This window comes from Myotis daubentonii, chromosome 18 (genome assembly GCF_963259705.1).
Source record: "Myotis daubentonii chromosome 18, mMyoDau2.1, whole genome shotgun sequence".
NCBI classification, from domain to species: Eukaryota; Metazoa; Chordata; class Mammalia; order Chiroptera; family Vespertilionidae; genus Myotis; species Myotis daubentonii.
In genome coordinates this window covers 19,538,366-19,561,573 of record NC_081857.1, presented here as the reverse complement: position 1 = coordinate 19,561,573, position 23,208 = coordinate 19,538,366, and the positions used below count along the sequence as shown (strand labels likewise).

The 23,208-nt window shown below is 51.3% G+C and overlaps 1 protein-coding gene across 1 annotated transcript in view; it reads right to left on the bottom strand.

Moving 5' to 3' along the window:
- Positions 1–1,418: 1,418 nt before the first annotated feature.
- The window catches only part of NMNAT2 (nicotinamide nucleotide adenylyltransferase 2), a 103,854-nt gene continuing 82,064 nt past the window's right edge, over positions 1,419–23,208 (bottom strand). Inside the window, exons 7-11 of the mRNA XM_059674577.1 lie at positions 22,464–22,508; positions 18,300–18,376; positions 4,949–5,050; positions 4,752–4,819; positions 1,419–4,101 (exon numbers count right to left, since the gene is read on the bottom strand). Of these exons, the coding sequence (XP_059530560.1) occupies positions 3,999–4,101; positions 4,752–4,819; positions 4,949–5,050; positions 18,300–18,376; positions 22,464–22,508 (395 nt within the window). The 3' untranslated portion in view covers positions 1,419–3,998. The remainder of the gene's footprint in view (positions 4,102–4,751; positions 4,820–4,948; positions 5,051–18,299; positions 18,377–22,463; positions 22,509–23,208) is intronic.

Sequence of the window (23,208 nt, the reverse complement as noted above, 5' to 3'; positions counted from 1 at the left end):
TGAGGAGGGAACGTGTGGAACTCAGTCCTAACGAACTGGCACAGATTAATAGGACACTCCCAACACACACAACTGAGAAACCACGCGTTGAGTTCACTGAGCAGCCATAGGAAGGTGCGGATTGGATGAATTCAACCAAGCATCTTCATCTTCTTTACCACAAGGCTATTCCTAAGGTGTCCTGATTGGATGAGCTGTACCCTTTCCATCTCTGTTGGCCTTCCCGCAGTAGCCGTGGGAGAGATCCTGAGCTTTTCATACTCCACTGATTGATTTTCGACAAATAAAATATAACATGCTTCTTAGTCCCCTAACATGTGTGTGTGTGTGTGTGTGTGTGTGTGTGTGTGTGTGAGTGTGTGTAGTTTGGGAGAATAGATTTGGGCTGTTAAGATACAAGTTGTTTCTCCCTGTAATTCTCTGCCTTTTGCTGTAGATTGATTATTGGGTCTCGCTTTCTCCTTCATTAGAACAGTAAGTTCTTTTATTCTTTGTGAGAAGCTGGAGCATGAGACCAGAGAACGTCGGGGAAAGGTAGGCCAAGCTGAGACCGGAAGAACGGTGTCTCTAGAAGCTCCAGCTCTGGGTTTCAGGCACTTCAGTAAGAGACTTCCCTCCCCTGTTCCTATGTACATTCAGGGAAAATGAAAGCAAGAGGCTGCCTGGGGGAGGGGGTGGCAAATGAGGTACCAGCTAGCAGCACAGAGCCCCCCGCCCACCCCCCGAGCCTGAGGGCCATTCCTTGAAGAGACAGTCCTTGACACAGAGGGTTTCCCTCCTGCCTGTTCTTACTCATATCAGCCACTTTCAGAAAAATGGGAGGAACATTTTTTATTGGCGGACAGAAAATGCGGCTCCAGGCCCCTCTTGGTATGATCACCCCAGCCCAGCCCTTTCTCACAGTCTTGGAGCCATGCCAGCCTTGAGCTGGACTTTGTAGGGAGCAGCAGGACCCCAAAGGGGAAGTCAGAGCCTGGAGGTTAGCTGATGGGTTAGCCTATCGGCACCTGGGGCACTAGTTCAAACTGAATCATCGTTCTGGTGTTGACATTAGCTGGGTCACAGCCACACTGTCCTGCCCGGACTGAGAGAGAGGCTCTGACCTCCCCCTTAGCAAAGGAAGAACAGGGCAGAATGGGCAATGGGCAATCCTACCCAAAAGGAGATTCACTTTTCCTTGTTGTAAAGCTATTGTAACAAGATCCCTCTGATGTACCAAGATAAGACCTGCCCCCTTTTCTTCCTAGAAATCTTCTATTTTTTCTCCTTAGCTCATCTCCTCTCCCTTCCTGAGTCTTCTCATCCCCGCACTGAGTGCACGGAGTAGCCCGTTCTCTCTCATGGGATGTGAACTAAATGGGGCTTAACCGTTTGTACGCCATAAGTGTCTATAGATGCTAGCGGCGGATTTTTTTAAATTGAATTCAAAATATCGTGGCGTGTGGGGATGGTTTCCGTTTTGGACATGTGCCAGTTAACTGGTTAACCAGAGTCCAGCCGAGTAACAAAGATTAAAGAGACTAAAGTTATCTTGTCTTTCTCGGGTCTGCTCCTGTAGGTCCTCATAATAAAATCTATCGGTAAACTCCATATCCTTGAGGATGCCATGCCCCCACCCCCACCCCGGGAACCCAGTTCCCCGTTTTCCTGTTTCTTTGCCTAGACAAAGGCTTTTCTGTCTCCCTCCCTCCAACACTAGTGTCATCTTGAGCATTCTGGGTCTTTCTAAGCTTTGCACAAAGCAATTCTTTCTTGGATTCAGAGAGTTACTTTCTAGGATTTCCTCCAAGCTGTTGAGATTTCTTGATTTCTATGGGGAAATCTAGCTATAGCCTTCCTCACCATCACATTTTCCCTTGGAACTGCCATATACAAAGCCATATATAGGCAGCACCTGGGTCAGACATAATTTAAGAGAAAGATGCCAGATAAAGGCTAAGAAGAGTAGAAACTACATGTTAGTTGGTTAGTAGCATGGGAACTGGAGAGGCAGAGGCCATGTGATGTGATAACCTAAGGGTCCGGGAAACAACATCCTTTTGCTGGGCTCTCTACTTGCTGTGTGACTTGGGACCGGCCATTTAATTCAGGGGCTCTCTGCTCCCTCATCTTTTAGAGGAGAATGTTGGATCAACTAATGTCTAAAGTTCTTTTCACTTATGAATCCATGATCCTTAGCCATGAGCACTAAGACCCAAGAATAGAATCTTTCCTTCCTTCCTCTGGAGATTATTTCCATAATCCAAGAGGAATAGCCCTCCTGGATGCTCTTCTGCTGAATCCAGTTCCCTGTCTGGAGACTACTGAAGGATGCTGCAGATATGAAGCGTGTGGTGGAGACCATTGTTCCTGGGACCAGATCTCCCCCAACCCCTCCTGGGCCATAGCTGGTACTAGATTTTGATAAAATTGTCCTGCTGCTCAGGGACCATTCCTCAGAGACAATCGGAAACCAAAGAGCCAGGGACTGGATGAGAGACACAGGGCACGAGAAAATAATTTCCTCTTGGTCTCCAAGGAGGACATGCACGGGGCCTGAACAACAAGAACAGAGCCTGCCAACACTGTTTCCAGGGGCGGTGGAGGAAGGTGGGGAATTAGGGAGAAAATGGATGGAACTATAGTGGCTCTTGATGTCCCTCACAATCTCTGTTCTGTGAACCCACTCCTCTACCAGGCAGATCTCTCCAGGTGAGGACAATGGTTGCCGGCTCAGAAGGAGATAAGACCAAGGCCAAACAACAAGGCCAAGGCTCTGCTTCTCAAGAACTGCCCTCAGGCTGTGTCACCTCAGCTCCAGTGGGTGAAGGATCATCAATTGCCACCAGGGCAACCAATTGCTTTCGCCTGCGTCATCCTGGACTCACATGATGACAGAGACATGTCCCAGCCAAACAGGTAATAATTGCAATTAGCAAAGGTCCCAGGGAGTGAATTTCTATCATGTTTTTCTTCAGAAATGACTGTATCATTAGGATACAATGGCCTTGCATATGTGATTCTTCTCAGGTGCAGGATGTAGCTAGGTATGGCCTCCATTGGCTGAGATGGTGATTGGAAATGCCTGGAATGGCAGGAGACCCACTGAAGGAGTCTGAAGGAGTAACTGTATAGATGTCACCGGGAAATGGGGATGGACTGGCTCTGTGTGACCTAGGCCCAGAGCCTCAGGAAAAATGGTCTGAAACAAAGGAAATGGACTCAAATTCTTCTAAGAATCCCTACTGTTCCCAGACTTGCCTCCCAGGTTTCAGAACCTGAAAATCTCACTCCTGCCCCCAGACTGTTGCTGCTGCTGCTGTAGGGGGTGGGGGTGGGTGGTGAGGGTAGGTGTGTGTCGGGGGTGGGTGTTGGAGAAGTGGAGGTGGCTTGGCCTTCCCTGGGTGTGGCCCTCACATGCTCACTGTGCTGAGTCTGGCCACAGTTTCCCATCACAGGGAATCGATTCCACAGGAATGCATCAAGACCACAGACGTGAAGAATCACGGACACTGATTTCATCCAAGTTCTATGAGGCGTGAACAACAACAATCAAAATCAAAACAAAACAAAACAACAAAACAAACAAACAAAAAAACAGAAAAGAAAAAAATAGCCCTTTGTGGTAAAGGGCATGCTGGGAAGGCGAGAGCCAGAGCTGCCTCCCCAGAGCATGCTGGGAGGATGGGCACCAGAGCCACTCTCTAGAGCATGCTGGGAGATGGCCACCAGCACATCTCCAAGGACGGCACTTCCCCCCAACTCCCACCCCTACGCCCTCACCCACCCCCAACCCGGAGACCAGAGGAAAGTTTGTCCAAAGATGACTGTGGAGTAAGGGATGCCGAGGGTCTCTGAAGGTCCCCACACTGTGGGGGCTTGAGCCGGCGAACGGGGAGAACAGTCAAGATGAAGAGATGGAGAAACAGAGGCCGGAGAGAAACGGGATGACAGAGACTGGAGGGGCCAGTGTGTTGGCGGAGGTCATGGGGAGAGCGCGGTGGAGGGCTGTGCGGCTGCTAGCCCGAGGCGTTGATGTACAGCTGGCTCTTGAGAATGTAGTCGATGACGGGCTGGGACAGGTAATCCACAACATGGCCGTCCCCATGCTGCAGGGCCAGCCTGGGTGAGAACAGATGGGAGTCAGATCGACATGGTTCCCTGAAGCCGGCAGGAGGACTGGTCTGCCCACTCTCTTTCAGGGAAAGGGTGTACCCAACGCCCCATAACCAGCCTTTGCGTAGGCTAAGTAAGTGGAATCCCTCTTAGGAAATGCCCTCTTGTGCCCACAATTTCCCTCAACCTGGTGACTCCATTTCATCCTGGCTTTGCCAGCTCCTAGCTGAGGGACCTTGGGCAAGCGATTTAAACCCATCTGTTCTTCAGTTTTCTCTTCCACAAAATGTAGACAATAACTATCTCATTTATTACAAAAATTAAATGATTCATTACGAAACCCACTTAGAACAGCCCAAGCACACAGTAGGCATTTCAATGTTAGCTATTATCTCTTTCCTTTGTGTTTCTCTGCACCATGATCCGTGATCCGTGAGAATGATTCTCATCGGGGTTCTTCTGCTTGACCATTTCCTTTCTTCCCTACAGGAGCCTGATGGAGAAGAAGGTGCCCTCTCACAAGCCGGGGGGCTATGGCGGGAAGGCACCCACAGGTACAAAAGGGCTCCAGGGATGCCCCCTCGGTTTCTGCAGTTTTGCTCTAGCCTTGGTCTGGCTGCTCCCCATTCTCTCCTCATATGAGGAGTCAAACGTACCTGCTCTTGGTTGAGCTGACAACAGACATGGGATGGTTGATGTCATCCTTCACCACCATGATGTTGTTCTGGGGACAGAGCAAAGAGAATAGGTTGCCAGCCACCCACCCCACCCCCTTCCCCCCACCCCGACCCCCTGACCTTGCAGAAAAGGGCCACATCACAGAGCTACACCAGCAGGGAGATGGAGAACTCACTTTGTATTTGCGGAGTAGTGAGGAGTGATTCATGATTCGGTCTGTGTCCGCTGCGTCCCGGGGCACCACCACAATCCCAAAGTCCCCAACAATCACCTCCATCTAGAAGAGAGAGAGAGAGAGAGAGAGAGAGAGAGAGAGAGAGAGAGAGAGAGAGGGGAAATGAGAGAGAGAAATCCTTTCGTGAGATCATGACCCCAAGCCCCTACCAAGCAACTACTTAGCAGGGTGCAGGTATCATCCATGTGGAACCCCAAGCTTTAGTCCTACACTTGCTTTCTCAGCCCCATCAGTCAGCTCCTTCAAGTAACAACCCGTAACAGTGTTAGTGGAATGAGTGAGAACTTCGCCTGGCACACAGAATATGCGTAATAAATACCCCTCGACTAAATGAATAAGCGTGGTTCTGCATGCCTGGGCACGATCTCGCCAATCCCTGAGGCTCCTGTTGAGTTCATAATGCTGACGAATAGCATGAATGGCACATAGTCCTATGGTGGACAGCCTGTGGCAACACAGATCCCGTTGTCCAGCAAGAAAAGCCCTAGCCCCCCGGTGGGCTACTGAGAGGGGCTAGAATGCTCCCTGCTCACCCCAGTCAAAGCTGCTGAGGGTCTCAGGGGCGGTGCAGAGCTTGTCATGCATCGGTGTGTGCAGAGGAAGTGATAGGAGGAAGATTATAATGGGGTCACTTCTGAGGTCAGCCTTTGATGGGAGCTTGCTGCCATATGAGAAATGAAACCTTTTCCTTAAAAAAATAATAACCTTTAAAATTTATCCTGACTATAGACAATAATAGAAGCTTGGAAAACTAAAACAAAACAAAAAAAGAAAAAGAAAGGAAAAAGAAAAAAACAATCAGAACCACACCACACAGAAAACCACTAATATAACCATAATAAATTTGTTTTCCTCTCTACAAATAAGTGTATATATCCACAATTGGATTACACTGAAAAACAAATCACTTTATCTGCATTTTAATTTAGCATTATATTGTGAGCATATTCTTACATCACTAAAATTATTTGAAAAGATGAAGCTTCAGCAGTCTGTGTCCTCTATTGTCAAGCTGCACTATGATATGGCAGGATATATTAAACCCACCTTGAATAATAGAAAGTGTGCAGTGACCTGTTTTTTGCAGTTATACATCAGACTTTGTTGAAGATCTTTATACATAAGCCGCCTACCACATCTCTGATTATTTCTTTAGGATAAGAAGTAAAATAATTAGATGAAAGGATCTGAACTGGACACATTTCAAGCTCTTGAGACATATTACTAAGCTTTCTGGAAACTCAGGCCAATTCTTGTTTTCAAAGAGTCTGAAAGTGATGGCACTGAGAGACTTGGATCTAGCCTGGGCGAATTAGTATTGCTTAGATCTTGCCAATTAAGGATCCCAGGTGGGGGGAGTAGGGAGGGGAGGGCGGCTGCTTCTAAGCAAGGCAGCTCATTGAGCAAGACCTGGATTTGGCAGCAAAGGACCCAGGTTTCTTCTTACAGTTCTCCAAACTAGTGACACCGACAGACATTAAGGAGCACTGTGGGAGGATTTCTGTACCAGCAGGATTCCACTTTAAGTCCAATTCACTGATTATGTTCGTGTGGGTGCATGTGTGTGTGCATGCACATGATGGGGTGCACGTGATTGGGTGCCCGTGCACGTGATGGGGTGCATGTGCACGTGATTGGGTGCCCGTGCACGTGATTGGGTGCACATGCACGTGATTGGGTGCACGTGCGTGTGCGTGCACATGTGCCTGTGCCCTTGGGTTTTCCATCCACTTTACCCTACTTCTGCCACTGCTGACAACTGGAGCTAGCGTTGCAACTGGAGCTCTGTTGTTGCCGAAATAAAAAGTCGGCTGAAGGTGCCCTAAGAGGGACGTTTTGAAGAGAAGTTAAAGGTGGGTGTAAAATATCAGGGCCCCATGGGAACATGCCATTTGGAAAACTAGAGCATTTTGCCACTTGCTGCACCGATCAATCGGTGGTGTTCAGACCCGGTAAAGGGGCACGGTTTAAACTGCCCTATAAAAACCAGGAATGTTAGGGAGAGGCAGGGCAGGGAGCTGGAGGTAGACCCAGCCCCTCCTGCCATAGCTTTTAGAATGCTGCCCTGGGGTTCACTACTCTGAAGGTAACCTAAGACACTGGTTCTCACACTTGGCTGCACATTAGAATCGCCTCAGGTGTTTTAAATTTTCCCAAAGCCCAGTTCACACCCAAAACCAATTAAATCAATCTCAGGGAATGGGTGGGACCTAGGCATCAACAGTTTTTTTAAAATCCCCCAAGTGACTGCAATATTCAACCAAGCTTGAGAACCAGTGTTCTAAATAAATACTGAGTTCAAACTCCTGGGGAATTGGTAGGGTATGGAAAGAGAAGAAAGAAGAAAAGGGAAGGAAGCGGAGGGGAGGGAGGAATGGGAGGGAGACAAGGGAGACCCTTACGGGCTTGGCTATGTAGATGTTTCAGGATGTCTGGTGTAGGCCGCACAATGCAGGATCTGCCTTCCATTTGATTCTGAGAACTGGATGGGTGTATCATATGCCTGAAATAATGGGGCTACTTAAAGAGAACATCCTCGTTTAAAGCATGAAAACAATGGCTCAGAATGGCAGTCAGGACTCCTGGGGGGATGGCCCTCTGGGTGACATTAGTGCATCTGCTGCTTTCCACTCAGGAACTAATGATCTGAGCACCCAATCAATAACAGGGCCAGGTGGCGCAGTGGGTAGCAAGCAGATGGAGACCGTGCTGCTTGAGATGTTTTCCTTTGCCAGAAACAGGTGACAGACTGGCCCCCTGGGAATCACAGATGGGCAAGGGAGATGGGGTCTAGAGACAAGACACAGCTGTTACCACATCAAAGAGGCATGTCTGCAGGCGTGTAGGCCAGAGGCTGCAGGCTTTATCTTCTAGGGCTCCGGCTTGATTTTCATGCTGGAGGGTGTTTGTGTGGGTGTGTGCTTTGGGGTGAGGGGAGGTGCCAGGTGCTAGAGTTGGGCGAGGTGTGCCCCACCCCAAGTCCCTGCCTCTCGTCTTCACCTGGCCTCCAGGACACCACCCTCTCTTGGTTGTCCTCCTACCTCCCCATCTACTCTTTTTTTTTGGTCTCTCATCTTGCTGGTTCTTTCTCATCTCCCTAACCTTGAACTTGAACCATTGGAGCCCCCCATGCCTCAGTCCTTGGACCTCTTTTTTATCTGTATTCACACACTTAATGATTTCATTCGATTTCGAAGCTTTAAAGACACACTGAAGGCTCCCTAATTGATACCTCCAGCATAGATTTCTCTCCTCAACTTCAGGCTCATATATCCAGCGGCCTTTTCAACATGCCCATTGGGGTGAGGCATTGCAAATTTGATATGTCCATGAGCCCCTAAATGCTCTGACATCAATCTATCATTACCCCCCCCCAATGTTTTCCCTGTAGCCCTTCATTTCAATAAATGGAAACTCTTCTTACAATTGCTGAGGCCAAAGCCTTGGCAAGTTCTTTGATTCCTTTTTCTCTCATATCCCACGTATGATTTATAAGGCAACCCAATTGACTCTGATTCCAAAACAAATCCAAGAACCGGCTCATTTTTCACCATTTTCATCCCTTCTATCCTGGTCCAAGCTTCCTTTGATAGGGTAGATAATGGCTCCCAAAGATACCCAGGTCCTAATCCCTGGACCCCCATGACCACATAAGCCAGTGGTTCTCAACCTTCTGGCCCTTTAAATACAGTTCCTCATGGTGTGACCCAACCATAAAATTATTTTCATTGCTACTTCATAACTGTGATGTTGCTACTGTTATGAATCGTAATGTAAATATCTGATATGCAGGATGGTCTTAGGCGACCCCTGTGAAAGGGTCATTCGACCGCCAAAGGGGTCACGACCCACGGGTTGAGAACTGCTGGAAACCTTATGTAGCAGAAGAAACTGCAGGTGTGATTATCCAGAATAATCTAGGAGGAGGGACCTACTTCAATAACAAGTGGGAGGCAGAGGGCAGTTGAACACAGAAGAGAGACGATGATGTAAGGACAGCAGAGAAAGATTTGAAGATGCTACACTGTTGGCCTTGAAAATGGAAGACGGGGCTATGAGTCAAGCAATGCAACAAAAGCAGCTCTAGGAGTTAGCAAAGGCCAGGAAAGAGATTCTCCCCCGGAGCCTCTGGGGGGAATACGGCCCTGCCAACAACTTAGTTTTGTCCTATTAGTGAAACCTATTTTGGACTTCTGGCTTCCAGAGTGTAAGAGAATAAACTTGTGTGGTTTAAGTCACCAAGTTTGCAGGAGTTAACTAATTCACTTCCATCATCTCTCACTTGAGTTGCTCCAGTCTCCCTGTTTTTCTCTTGCCTTTTCCAGTCTATTCCCAATCGCCAGGCTGATAATGTTAAAATACAAATTATGTTGCTCCTTAGCTCAAAACCCTCCAATTAAATGTCACCTTCTCAGTGATGTTACCTTTTCATCTTCTAGTCAAAGGCTCCCCAGGGGAGGGATGGTGGGGATGGGGAGAGCAAGTGGAAGGAGCCGACTCTGCTTCCCCAAATTCAGGGAATCCGAGGGAAAGATGTGAAACGTGTTGAGGCAGGAAGCAACCTGGCCTCGGGAGAAACACAGGGGGCAAATCTTTTGGAAGGAATGTGCAGTTATCATCATCATCCCTCCAGGAGGCTGAATTCCAAGACCTGCCTTGCTGGATTTCAGGGATGCTTTGGGTAGGAGGATGCCCAAAGGTCTTAGCCAAGACCTTTCTGGAACAGAGGGTTGAGCAAGACAGGTATGGCTTCATCTCTTGGGTCAATCACTAACTAGTGGGAAACGTTACACAAATGATGATTTCAGCTGCATTGCTATGAAGGATAAGGCCGGGTTACTATTCAGTGGCTAACATCCTTTTAGTGGCTAATGTCTTTCCGGTAACTGTCAACAGTTTACCCATAAAACATTAGGCACATCTCGTGGTGGAGGCAAACTACCTTATGGGCTGAACTCCTCCAACCAAGCTTTTCCCAGGTACCCTTTCATTCTTCCATTCAACAATTTTTTATTGAGTGAATATGGCAAACTGGTCCCTGTCCTGCTGTTGCTGAAAAAGACAGGTACATTTAATGTGCTCACAGAGCTTACTGTCTTGTAGGGGTAGATCATAAACAGATAAATATTTAAATAAGAAAACATCAGGTAGAGCTAAGGACAATATTGAATACTGTGGGGGAGGAAGAAATTTCCCCCTACCCTAGGTTCTTCCAGCAGGTCTAGTAGTTAAATCTACAGAAGGCAGATGAACAAGAGAAAATAACCAAATTTAATTACAGACTCACATATGGGAGCCCCACATACACGAGAGGGTCAAGACAGAAAGGTAAAATGAGGGGTAATGGCATTCGGAGCTTCAGATGAGGTCAGACGCCCTGGGGCTTCAGAGAGGAGCGTTCTCAGGAGGATAAGAGCAGGTGTTCAGTGATTAAATATTCGCTGTGCCCTCCAGAGAGGTCATTAAACTTTATTTCTGGTGCTAACTTATTATGGGCCAAGCTCCAAATTTAAATTCTTGAAGGGACAAGTAAAAGCTTCTCCCCACAGGGTCTCAATTGCCTTCACCTCAAAATAATCCCCAGGCTAAAGTCACACATTTAGGAGGCCTGTTCTGAACCCCTTCAAAATCAAACACAATTACTTTTCAGCTGAACTCTAAATGACTAGAAGAGGAAGACATAGGGACACCTGGGCAAAGGGCATTCCCAGTGAAGCCACTGTGAGTGCAAAGGCCCTGGGGTGGGAAAAGGTGTTCAAATAGAGAAGCCAAGTGGACCTGGAGCCCAGAGAGGTGGGGGAAGTGGACAAGGACCAGATCACAGTAAAGATGGGGTTTCATTCCAATTCCAAAGAGAAACCATTAGGGTGTTTTAAGCAGAGGCCTTGACTTCTATTAGCAACAGGATCCAATTTACGTTGACTGAGCCAGGCAAGTCTAACCAGTAAGACCCTCTGTAGGATCACTCTGAGACCCTGGTTAGGGTTCCGAATTCTAACCGTGCTCTCTTCCTAAGGTACCACACCTGAGCGACATGCGCACCCTTGTGTTTGTCCTCTAGATGAGGAAATTCAGGGATGAACATGGGACTACCAGTAAGGAGGGGAAGAAACAGTACCTGCTATTGCGCCAGGCACAATGTTAGGAGCTTTATTTATTATTACATTTAATCCTTACGTCAACTCTCTTCTGAGATATGTGCCTCCGTTCTCATTTCATAGATGGGAAAACCGAGACTCGGTGAGATTTAGTCCCAAGTCCAAGTGGCACGGCCAGGAGGTGAACTTACACTCAGTCTGATCTGCTCTAAAGGCTCTTTCGGCAGCATTACACTGAGGCACCGTAGGAAGAAGCTAGGAAAAGTCCTTGGCAAGTGGAATGGGGAAACTGAGACAGATCGCTGGACAAACTGACAATTTACAACCAGATACCGAAGGTCACCTCCCTAGAGAGAACATCCAGGACTCAGTTGTATTTCAGCTCCAGGCCTAGAAAAATAGCAAAGCCAGGACCAGCTGCAATGACTAATGACCCCGTGCCCTGACACAGACCAATCAGTGGAAACCACGACCCTGAGAGGGCACACCTGGAAAAGCTGATGAATATTCTATTGAGGTTCTCCCTAAGCTCCCGGCCTTTAAAACCCTCAACGGATCCCGGTGTAAGCTCTCCCTCCCAGGAGCATGCCTGCGCCTTTTCCTTCTCTCTCCTCTTCCCTCGAAGGCATGCATCTCCTAAGCTCTAAGGGACCCCAGGAGACTTGCAACCAGGGGAGCCATGGGCAGCGGCAGCTCGTCCCAGGCTAACCCCCTGAACCTGTCTCCAGGCCCCCTCTTCCCTGACTTCTCAGTGAGCCAAGGCAGACCTGCGGAGGCTCATTTCTTTCCTGTGACATTTCCACAGAACCGCAGCAGCCGCGCCTCGGCTCTCCCCTGCTGCTGCTTCTATCCTAAGCCCTTCCTTGCTTCACTGTCCCCAGCTTTACTAAACAGCCTCTCAGAATCACCGGGACTGGGGTTGTGAAGTCTTCTCTGCAAGAAGTGAAGAGCTCACACCGCGGGCGGCCCCTAGCAGACCCGCTCAGGGCCAGGTCCCCTTGCCAAGAGCAACACCTCTTCTAGATCCATTGTTAAGACTCACATTTTGGTGACTTGAAACTTTTTTGGTTTGGAAAGATACTCTGTCTTTTCTCCAGGCACCTCATGGGCTAAGTCCTCTGGTTATTACCCTACATTGCCCCCTGGGGTATGGCATTCTGTATGCTTCTGAGTGGGTCAGAAATGATGCGGGGAGAACGTGTCCAGTAGGCGACAGGCTTCTGCCACCAGCGCCACCCATTTCAACCAAGAGTCGTCCACCTTGGTTCTGCACCCCCCCCCCGACCCCCCTCCCCGGAGGGAAGGCTGGGTGGGAATGCATTTCCAGAATGCGGCTCAGTGCAAACAAATGAATGATGCTTCTGAGGGGTTTCCCAGAGAAAATCATCTCCACTCCCCTTTCCAACTTGACTGGCGGTGTGGGAAGGCAGGGGATTCCAGACTCAAGTAAACAGCCTGAAAACTAAGCCAACAGTGCCTTTCACACGAGAACCAGAAACTCCCCGCTAGCCTTCCCCGGAGCCTGTGAATTCAGCCCAGGCTCATCAGTGCGGGGGACCTAATCCCCAGGGTGGGAGTGTCCGTGGGGCTTCCTGGCCGCGGCTGGGCTGTCTGATAAAAACCATCTGAGCCTGAAAAACCAAATGTTTGTCTTTGCTCCGTTTGTCCCGGAGCCCAGGGATTTCTTCTGGAGTGGCCATTGCCCCAGGCTCTTCCCCTGTTTATTTGCTTTGGTTGGTTTCCCACAGCTGGTGGATGGAGGAGGCAGTTAGGCCACGGGCTGGTTGGCTGGAAAAATGTCGGCTACAGCCTATTAGAGCTGGCCTGTGGAGTGCCCGGCTTTGGGAAATGCAAAAAGAAAGACAAAGGAACAAAGAAAAAAACACTTTCCTCATTGGCCCGTCTCTGGTGCCTCATGTCCCTTTCAGACTTTCATTCCTTTGGGTTAAATATTGACCCTGGCTCATTTAAAAGGCGAGTTGGCTAATACATTTAATCATTAAACTTAATGATTTTGCCATCTTGCTTAAAAGTCAAATGCTTCCCAAATAAAGACCAAGAGAAACCTTCTAGCTCAACCAGCCAGAACCATCGACCCCCAAAAAAGGTCTTGTTCCCACCACTGGGTCTTGTACAGCCTTCTCTCAGCCTCTCAAGCCCTCTCTTTCCACCCGCTTAACCCAATCCTGTTCATCATTCAAAGCCCAGCTCAGTGCTGCCTCCTCCCTGGCCTGCTGTGAATTACATGTATCAGTCCTCTCACTTGACAGTCTTATCTGGATTAGGGAGCTGAAGATTTATGCAAAATCCCTCTCTGCTAACCAATAGTTAGGTCTTACACAAGTCACAATACATGTAAGTCCTGGTTTCCATATCTGTAAACGGGAATAGAGATCCCACTTCTCAGGAATGCTCTAGGTCTTGAGTCTAGGGGTTAACTGAGACACAAGCCAAGTGTTTATGGCCTGGCTCCCCTCTTGGTCTATTTTGTTTTCTCTGTTCCTCCAGCCCTAGAACAGTGCCGGGCACATGGCAGCTACTCAATAGTTTAAAACCAATGAATGAATAGCAGCCAATATTGATTGCTTTTTAGGGTCAGAAACTCTTCTGAAGTTTTCACATGTTTTATTTCATGGACTAGAAGGAACTAAGCTAAGAAAATGTAAGATACTTTTAGGGTGCCAGTGCCTCCAGGGCAAATAACGTGCTTATGTTCATCGTGGACACTCAATAAGTATTAGTTGCAAGATTGATCGAAGGAAAGAATACTTGAATCAGAGTTAGTTTGCCAGGCTGCCTGCCACCATAGCCTAATGGACAAAGCAGCTGGCAGCAGAAGGTCCTGGACCACAGGTTTTGTTTGGGGGAGGGGAGTGAGTGAGTATGAAATCTTCCTGCTTCATAAATCTGTCCATGGCTGACCGGTTATAACGCCTTTGGCCTTGGTTTCCCATGGACCTTGGTCCCGCCTGCACACCTGCTTTGGTGCTGGTATCAGGAAGCAGCACAGCAACAACCAGGCCTTCGGGGGGAGACTAGTTCTCTAATAAGAAGTCCGGAAATGCCCGGCCGGCATGGCTCAGTGGTTGAGCGTCAACCTATGAATCAGGAGGTCATGGTTCAATTCCTGGTCAGGGCACATGCCTGGGTTGTAGGCTCAATCCCCAGTGTAGGGCGTGCAGGAGGCAGCCGATCCATGATTCTCTCTCATCATTGATGTTTCTATCTCTCTCTCCCTTCTTCTCTGAAATTAATTATATATATACATATATATATATATAAAAAGCCCAGAAATGAACAGGCTAGGGGGGCTGGGTCCTGATCTCCAAGGCTAGTCCAGGAAGTAGCCATCTGAGTCTTGATTTCTCCTGGAATCAAGAATGAAAATGCCAATCACCAGGAAACACACAAGCAGCTCTTTGGGATCCTATGGAGGAACATGATGCACTTGCATGGAATTTTCTCCCCGGGGAATGTAAGGGTTAGGGGTGTGTGACTGGTCAGAGGAGGTCGGAATGCTCTGCAGGGCTAATGGGTCGCTTTGCCTAACAGGAAATGCCCACGGGGTGTGTTGGGGTGGGGCTGGGGTTGTCCCTTTAGTTGTGTAATTAGATTTCTGGGGAAAGAGCTTTGGCTCAGGAATCCAAAGCAAAGAAAGAGCAAGAGGGACTCGGTGGAGAGTGTGTGGCTGGAAAGGGCCTTGGTGGTCCTGCTGGAGAGCCCCTTGTCTCGGCGGCTGCCCAGCCTGAGTGGGGACAGAGTGGCTCCCCACTTCCCTAGAGCTTCCCTTACAGGAGGGTGCAGAGGTTGCTGTTTCTCCTCCTCTCCTGTCTGGTTTCTGAGGATTCTGGAGAAAACACGGGAGACTGGAACACAAAGCCCGGGCCCGGGATTTTCCAAGGAGCTTTGTTCTCCCGCTGACATGGGCAGGTTCTGGTGTTGGGCTCACCAGGTGTTCTGAGAAGTGCTGAATGAATGAACGACACCTGGGCCAGAAGCGGGTCTCGCAAACCTCATCCCGGTGATCTCATACTTAGGGACTGAAATTCCAGGCAGGCCTCAGAGGGCAGACCGTGCTAGAAGAATAAACAGGGCTCACCCTGTGCCCAGTCTTGAAAAAGACCTTCCTTTTCTAGACCATGAGAGCCAACCTTCCCCAAATAAGGACAGTGGAATAATTCACTGAGTGACTACAGTTTCCTGCTCCCTGTACCCCCTCTGCCCAACCCCAACCCTGTTTCTAGCAGAGCCAGCCCCTTCAGGAGCGGAATCTGCAGGGCAGACAACAGAATGTTTTTAAGTCAGTGGTTTTAAACTCCCTGAAGAGGTTTCACCAGATGTCCGAGGAGGAGAGAGAAGATAGGGATATCACATCAGAATAAAAAGAGCTTTAGCTGTCGCCCCCTCCTCCGTACTGGAGAGAAGCTAGGGATCTGTGAAACCCCTCCTTCCTCCCTCCCAGGCATCACCCTGGGAGCAAAGCCTCAGAAGAAAATGGGGCCCGGTGATCATAGGTGGGTAGATCAGCTCTGGGCTTCTAGACTCACCCAGGAGTCCCGTGCCCCAGGTGAGCATAGAGCCACCAACTTCAAGGCACCACAAGGCCTGAAGAGAGATGTCTGTGGGGACCCTCATGCATTGATATTCATTTCAGGGCGAACAGGAGACTCTCAGGTTCTGCTAGTCAGTGATGACTGAGACCAACTTCCCATCATCCCTGTGGGGCAGCGATTTGGAGTTGAATTTTAATTTGGTTCACACACCTGTCTGGCACACCTGTGCTGTGGGCTGAGCTTCACACTCACTGTATAAGGAAACAGCTCCTTGGTTTTTTTCTCTCTGCCTCAGATACGATGATTCTAAGGGCACCACAGACTGGCTGGGGGTTGAATCAGAGGACTGAGTAATGGGCCAGGCTGGGTGGGGAGGTAGAGCTCTGGGCTCTAGAAAACCCACTAATGAGCTTTGCGTATCCCCCTCACCCACCTGGCCTGCTGCCTGTGCTGTGGACTGGAGTCCTCAGCACCCTGACCAGGACAGATGTGGGTCCCTGCTGGCCTGGGCCTGCTGGGCCCTCTGGGAGCAGCCAGGCTGGGAGCCCCGATCTCTGGGGTGACCCGCCAAGTGGGGACACAGTTGAGTAGATGGAGGGTCTCACTCCACCTCCACTCTCCCATTCCCAGTAAAACAACAGCTAATGGTTTCTCAAATTTCCTGTCTTAACCCACATGTCGTTTCAGCTCCAGGGGCCAAAGGGAAGGGCGGGGCCTGGGGCTCACTTTTCTGTTCCTCAAATGTCAGACGGGCAACAAGGAGAGTAGCCCTTCTGGAGGGCAGTCAGAGGACCTGCAGGCGGCGAGCTAACAAAGCCCTGGCCGCGCTTCCAGAACCCCAAATTGGGTACTTTCAGGCTCCACAAAGCCTGAGTCTGCCCTGGAGAGGAGTCCCTGGAGGTTCCCAGGCCCGGGCCTCCCGCTGGGACAGCCGCGGACAGTTGCCCGCATTTGCCTGGATTCTTGGCAGAGCTCTGCTGCGATCTGTACAGAACTTTGCCCGCATGACTTTTCACCTTCACGGCACCTTGTGAGGCAGGGAGGAAAGTGAAAGCTAAGGAAGCCACCTAATCCAGAACTGAAAGGGGGTTTAGAATTTCTCTGCCGGAATCGAGGGCTGGAGATGAAAGGCCTGCACTGTAATTTGCTCCCCCGAGTCTCTCCTCCCCTCCTGGTTGTCCCACAGCCTGTCAGCAATGGATGCCCTTCCCCCGTACCCATGTGTAGACCTCCATGTCTGCGCAGGTAAACTCACTTATTAACATATGTTGTATGTAACAGTGTGTCAGGAGCTAGGCAGGGCGCTATAGATAGGGAAACTCATTTAATTCTCCCCAAATCCGATGAGGTAGGCACCATTATTATACCAATTTTAGAGGTGGGAAAACCTGATGCTCAGAACATATTTTGTCATGAGTTGTGTTAGAGTAGAACTAGAATCTTGAGTCTGATCCTATCGGATCTCTCTCTCTCTCCAGAGACATATATATGTATTATTTCATATGTATCCATCTTGCCACCTAATACTTGGGGTTAGGGTCTGTATTGTATATTTCTTTAAAATCTCTGGATGCTATAGATCAGGGGTCCTCAAACTTTTTAAACAGGGGGCCAGTTCACTGTCCCTCAGACCGTTGGAGGGCTGGACTATAGTTTAAAAAAAACTATGAACAAATCCCTATGCACACAGCAGCGGCAAAAACACCCGGTGGGCCGGATAAATGTTTTCGGCGGGCCGCATGTGGCCCACGGGCCTAGTTTGAGGACCCCTGCTATGGATAACATGCTATAGATCTTATAGATAAAATACAACTGAGGCCCAGAGTTGTTGAGTGACTTGCACAGAGTCACACAGCAAGTTAATAAAACGCACTGGATCCGGAATTCCTGCCAGGGACTCAGCTTGCAGAGGGCTATCCATGGGATTGGGGGCATTAGCTCTGGCTCTCAGATGAATGAATTCGTGAAAGAACAAGAATAATTGGCCACGAGAAGAGTGAGTCGTTTAAGAATCAGCGGGCTTAAGACCATCCCAGTCAGATCTGGTAACCAAGGACATCCACTGAGCTTCTAAGTGATGTAAGTTTAACTTCCTGGTTCCCTCTAAGTCCAGGTCAATGGCCAGAAGGATCCTGCTGACCTGTTGCCATTAATGTCTTCCCTCTGGATCCCATTCTCCAGTTGAGGGGATTCTAGGGTGATATTTACTACCTCTTCAAAGAGAATCCAAGGAAAACAAAACACAATAATTCAAAGGGGTAAAGGCCTTTTTTATCCCTCCCTCCCACCCCCTCCTACGCCAGCAGCACTCTCTGGAGCTTACACATCCCCCCCCCCCCCCCCCCCCCCGCACTCCTTGCAGAAGGTACTCTATGACTCAGGTGGCTTCCCCCAGGCTTTACAAGAGCAAGCATGAGGAAGTGGGTGTGGAAATGCAGTAGGAGATACAGCCTGGGTGGGTGAGAATTTCCTTCCCTGGAGATAGGAATGGATTGCCCTCCTGGGAGCTCAGAAGTGGGGAGGAAACTCGGGTTGGGGAGGGAGGCTGTGGGGAGAGGGAAGACCAGAGGCCCACATCAAGTGCCCCCTCCCTTCCTTCCCCATGCCAGCCGTGGGCGGTCTTGCAACCTTGGTACTCACATCTGCCTCGTTCCAGAGCCCTGGGATGCAGAAGGATTCGAGCAGGTCACTGCCACACAGCAGCAAGATCCGCAGCTCTGAGGAGGGGATAGAGTTTGCAGAGGGAGCCTGTGAAGACCTGGGAAGCATGCGGCTCTCAGCCGCCTTCCCCGTTGCACCCGGGAGTCTCCCCCCTGGGGCTCCCAGGCACCCCTGCACCATGGTGTGTGCAGTGCAGAAGCCTTTGCTCACCTCTCCCTCAGCTCGTTCACAGACCACCCCTGTCTCCTGTGGGAGGAATTACTTCGGGGAGGGTCTGGTTTGCTGGGTACTGAGGGGTTTCTGGGGTCAGGATGGCCCGTCACTCTAACAGAGACGGAGCCAGGGATGTGCCCTGACTAAGGTCTCAGGGTCTCTCTCTGTTGCTTCACATCAAACTCAAGGGTCAGGGGCATTGGCTTCTCTGCTGCTGTGCCTTCTCTCGGTTTGTCTCCCATCACAAATGCCGACATGACGCGGGGAAGGGGGAGCATTGAGGGCAGCTGGGGCAGTAGCTGAGCTCCTCAGCTGTCCTCTCCTTCCCTGGGCCCTGTCCTCAGCTGAGGGCTGGAGAAGCGGTGCCAAGAACCCCTTGTCTGACTCCCAGGTACTCTCCCCGCTTGTCAGTTGTTTTTCTTCCCTCATTAAGCCGCTCTGAATTAGCCCAGGGAGGCCCATGGTGGTTTAAAACAAGCAGCAAACTGACTCACTCATTAAAACCCTGGGGTTCTTGGAGCCACAGAGGAGAGATCTCTGCGGGGGGCGGGACTCGGTGGTGTGTTTAGTGCGGAGCCATCCCAGGTCCTCTGTCAAGAGGCCGTGGCTCTGGGCTTCTTGTCTGAAACAGTGAGCCTGCCTGGCTCTGACCTTCCAGAGGCCGCTGCCACCCCAGGCCCGGAGGCTGAGGTGGCCTTAGACCCCGCAGCTAGCCCAGGGCCTGACAGGGCCTTTCAGACCGTGATGCTGTCCCTGCTGCAGGTGTCCCCGATGGTTCAGAGGGAGGCTGCTTGGCTGACAACAGCCAGGGCAGCATCTCATGGTCCCACTCAAACAGACCATCCTCAGGGAGCCGCAGGGAGCCCTGGGGGCTTAACTCCTAAATATTCCTGCCTTCCCTCTCCTTCTCTCCCCTTCCCTCCCTCCCTCCTCCCTTTCCCTTTCCTCCTGATGTCCTGCTATAGTCGAATGATCTGTTTATGTGCAGGGACCTTAGTTTACCTTTATATCCCCAGGGCAGACAGAGTGACCTGCACACAGTAGGTGCTCAGGACATATGACTAAGTGAACTGCAGACCACCTGACCACAGAGGCCATGCAGGCAGGCTGTCTCAGAGCCTCCGGGCGGTCTGGGCTGGCCATCATGGCCTTTGCCCTTATATCTTGGGGGCCTGGGAAAGTGTCGCCCTAGTCAGCGATGCCTCCCTCCCTCTATGTTATGCCCTGGGATTGCTGGCCCGACTCCCCACCTGTGGAGAGGAACCGGCCTTGGTATGGCTCAGAGGAGCCAGGCCAGATTCTCTCCTGGGAGCCTATTGTTCCCAGCCCCCCACCAGGAGCCAGAGAGCCAGGTCAGTTCCCTGTTGAAAGGCTGAGGCTCAAACTCCAGGCACCTGAAAGCTCAGTCAGGGGGCTGAGCCCAGAGGATGTGCCGGCCCTCAGCTCGCTCTCCCTCAGTGGTTCACAACGGCGGGCAATTGTGTCTCCAGAACTTGGCAGCATCTGGAGAGGTGTTTGGTTGTCAAGACCGGGGAGAGGCAGGGATGCTGCTCGACATCCTACTCTGCGTGCGGCAGCCCCCACAAGAACCTCTGCTTGGTAGCCATGGGAATGAATCTCTTTTCTAGCCCCCAGCCAGAGCCTCGCTTTCCCACTCCAGTAGAATGTTGGATTATTATTTTGTTAAAAGCCAGAGCACCGAGAGTTAGAGTGGGGTCTCCACCTTCGCTTACAGGACCAGAGCAGATGGATTGATCACAGACCGCAGGCCCTCACAGGGCTTGGGATCTCACGTGTGGCCACTAGAGGGCAGCAGTGATTTCTCCCAGTTTCATGCCTGAGACAGGAGGCCTTTATAGCCCGCAAAGCCTTTGGTCTGGGGTTGCCCCCTCCCCACCTCCCGCTAGCGGGGCAGTCAGCTGGTTAAGAACATGGAGCCAAAATGCTAACTGAGCTAAGAGAAAAATGGCTTTTCCCTTCTCTTGAAGCGTGCAAGGGGATTGCAAAAAGAGAATGTGTGGCTGAAACCGGTTTGGCTCAGTGGATGGAGCGTCGGCCTGCGGACTGAAAGGTCCCAGGTTCGATTCCGGTCAAGGGCATGTACCTGGGTTGCTGTTGCATCCCCAATAGGGGGTGTGCAGGAGGCAGCTGATCGATGTTTCTCTCTCATCGATGTTTCTAACTCTCTCTCTCCCTTCCTCTCTGTAAATATATTAAAAAAAAAAAAAAAGAGAGAGAGAGAGAATGTGTGAGCCAGAGGGCTTCACAGCACGGAGGTCCGGGGAGGCACGGCAGCTCTCTCCCATTTCCCCCCACCCCCAACCCTCACCATCCCCCGCCCAGGGATCCAGGGCCCACAGCCAGGGTCAGTGCTCTCCAGGCACCCTCCCCACCCAGGAATCTGTGCTATGTGAAGCCCAGGCCACTCAGCCCTTCCCAGCTCCCACCGCACACAGAGGCAGCCGCCACCTGTGCCAGGCCAGGCGTCCATCCTGACCCCTGTGGCCACCCAGCGTTCCTTCCTCTGAAGGAAGAGTAAGTAAGATGGGGCGAAGACTGCCCCTCCCGAGGCTGCAGTGAGCGCTGGGCGCAGAGCAGAGCCCTGTGCCAACCCGTTGGCTTTGCCTCTCGGTAGGAGGGAGCTCTGCTGGTCACGAAACTTCCCCGAAAACGAACTCCTGGCCAGTGTGGAACCTTGGGGAAGGGGGTGCAGGGCTTTCGCTCCCATCCTGGCCTTTGGGTTTGGAGGCTGTGGCCACTGTGCACCTGCCTGCTTTGGGGTGCCCCCAGGAAGCCAGGTACCACTTTCTGTGGCCCTCAGACAGGGCCGTGCCAGTAAATAAAGGATATTAAAATATGGTCAGCTACTTAGGAAGTGAGGAGTTTCCAGTACTCATTACTTTGGTTTTTAACACAATTTACTTAACTGTTACTTGATATAATTTAATTTTTTTGTATTGGCTGCATGTAACCGCCGCTTCACAAAATTCCTGGAAACCTTGCAAACGGTTCTAGCAAACCAGCGAGAGCTGAGCCGAGTGCACCTCAGATCAGAGGACAGGGCCCAGAAAAGCCCCTGAAATGATGTCACAGCTGCTGGGCCTCCTGGGAGGACCTGATGTTCAAGTGCAGCCCACCTCCCAGGGTCACTGCGGGAGGCCGTGACCGCCAGCCCCAGAGGACGGCGGGAGGGGGCACCGGCAGCGTCTCTGCAGCTGGACCTTGGAGACTGAGCGTGTCTGCTGGACGCCAGGCTGCCCCTCCCCCTAGAGATCCAGGCATCCCGTTGCCACCGACCCTCTGTGTCACCTGGTACCTGTGCAGCTCCAGCTGCATTCTGGAACCTGTCTGCTCTTTCCCCAGCGTCAGATATTTGTGTCCCCCCGTATCTCTCATCCACTCTGGAACCTTGGAAAGATTGCAGTTTTCTGGCTTGCTCCCCAGGTTGGCCAGGACTCGGTTCCCTCCCTGGGGCAGGTTGGCTCCTGTCCACCTGGCAGCTCCGGTCCCCGCCCTCCGCCTGCTCTGGCCTTGAGCCTCCACGGCCCTCGCATGGATGGTAGATGCCTTAGCCTCAGCCCCAGGCTGCAGGGAGGCTGTGGGGCAGCTTTTGGCTCCCTCTCTGCCCTTCTCCATGCAAAGGTCTTCTGCCTCCTGTGCAGTGGAGTGGGTGGGTCCCTCTGGCCGGCACTGAAGCTCGACTCCCAGGTCTTTGGATGAGGGAGAGGAGGCTCCAAGGGAAAGCTGCCCAGGGATCAGGCCTCCCTCCTGGGAACTGGCGAGAGTGCAGTTAGGAGGCGAACAGGGGGATCACTGAGACTTTGGTCTTTGCTTGGGACTCTTCTGAGAGTAGACCCGGCAGCCACCCTGGCCCGTGGTGGAGGCAGGCGGCTCCCCGTGCCCCACCCCTGCTTTCCCATCCCCACTCACCAATCTCCTCGTACCGCATCACCGTGCCCAGGTTGGCATTCTCATCTGGGAGGAGAGGGGAACACAGAAGCATTAGGGCCCTGACTTCTGGTACCCAACCTGCAGTCTGCCTGGGCTCCTTGGAATGAGTACATGGGAGGGGGTGGAGGTGGGGGATGGGGGGGTGCTTGCCTCCCTGCACAGGGGGCATCTGCATAGAGTGAATGGACAGCACAGTCCAGCCCAAAATAGAGAGGGAGCATCTCCCTGGGCTCCAGGGCAGGCGTCACATTTCGGGGACGGTCAGAATTAGCCTCGCTGGGGAGCCAGTGACAAACACACACGCTCCTGCTGAGCGCCTTCTGTTTCTGTATTTTAGGGAAGAGCAACGTCCTCGAACCGAGGGAGGCAGCTTTGAGTCACACGGAGGTGGCCCTCTCTCCTTAGGGGTGACGTGGCCCGAAGGGCAGGCAAAACAGCCTTGGCGGTTCTCCACGGGGCGGGATGCAGCAAGAGCCCGAGGCCAGTGTGAGCGACAGAGCCTTCGGCGCCAGCCTGCGCGTGTGCAAGGCCTGCGCGGGGGAGCACGGCGTGCACAAAGCCACGGGGAGGCCACTTTGGTCCCCTGCCTCCCTTCCTCCTCAGCTGTCCCTCTTAGTTCCTTCTCCAGACGCCTGCGATTGGGAATCTCAGAAATGGCAGGCGTCAGCCCCAAAGCGGCAAAGGGGAGAGGCCGGGGCCTTTAGCTCCTCCGCCGAGGGGGACT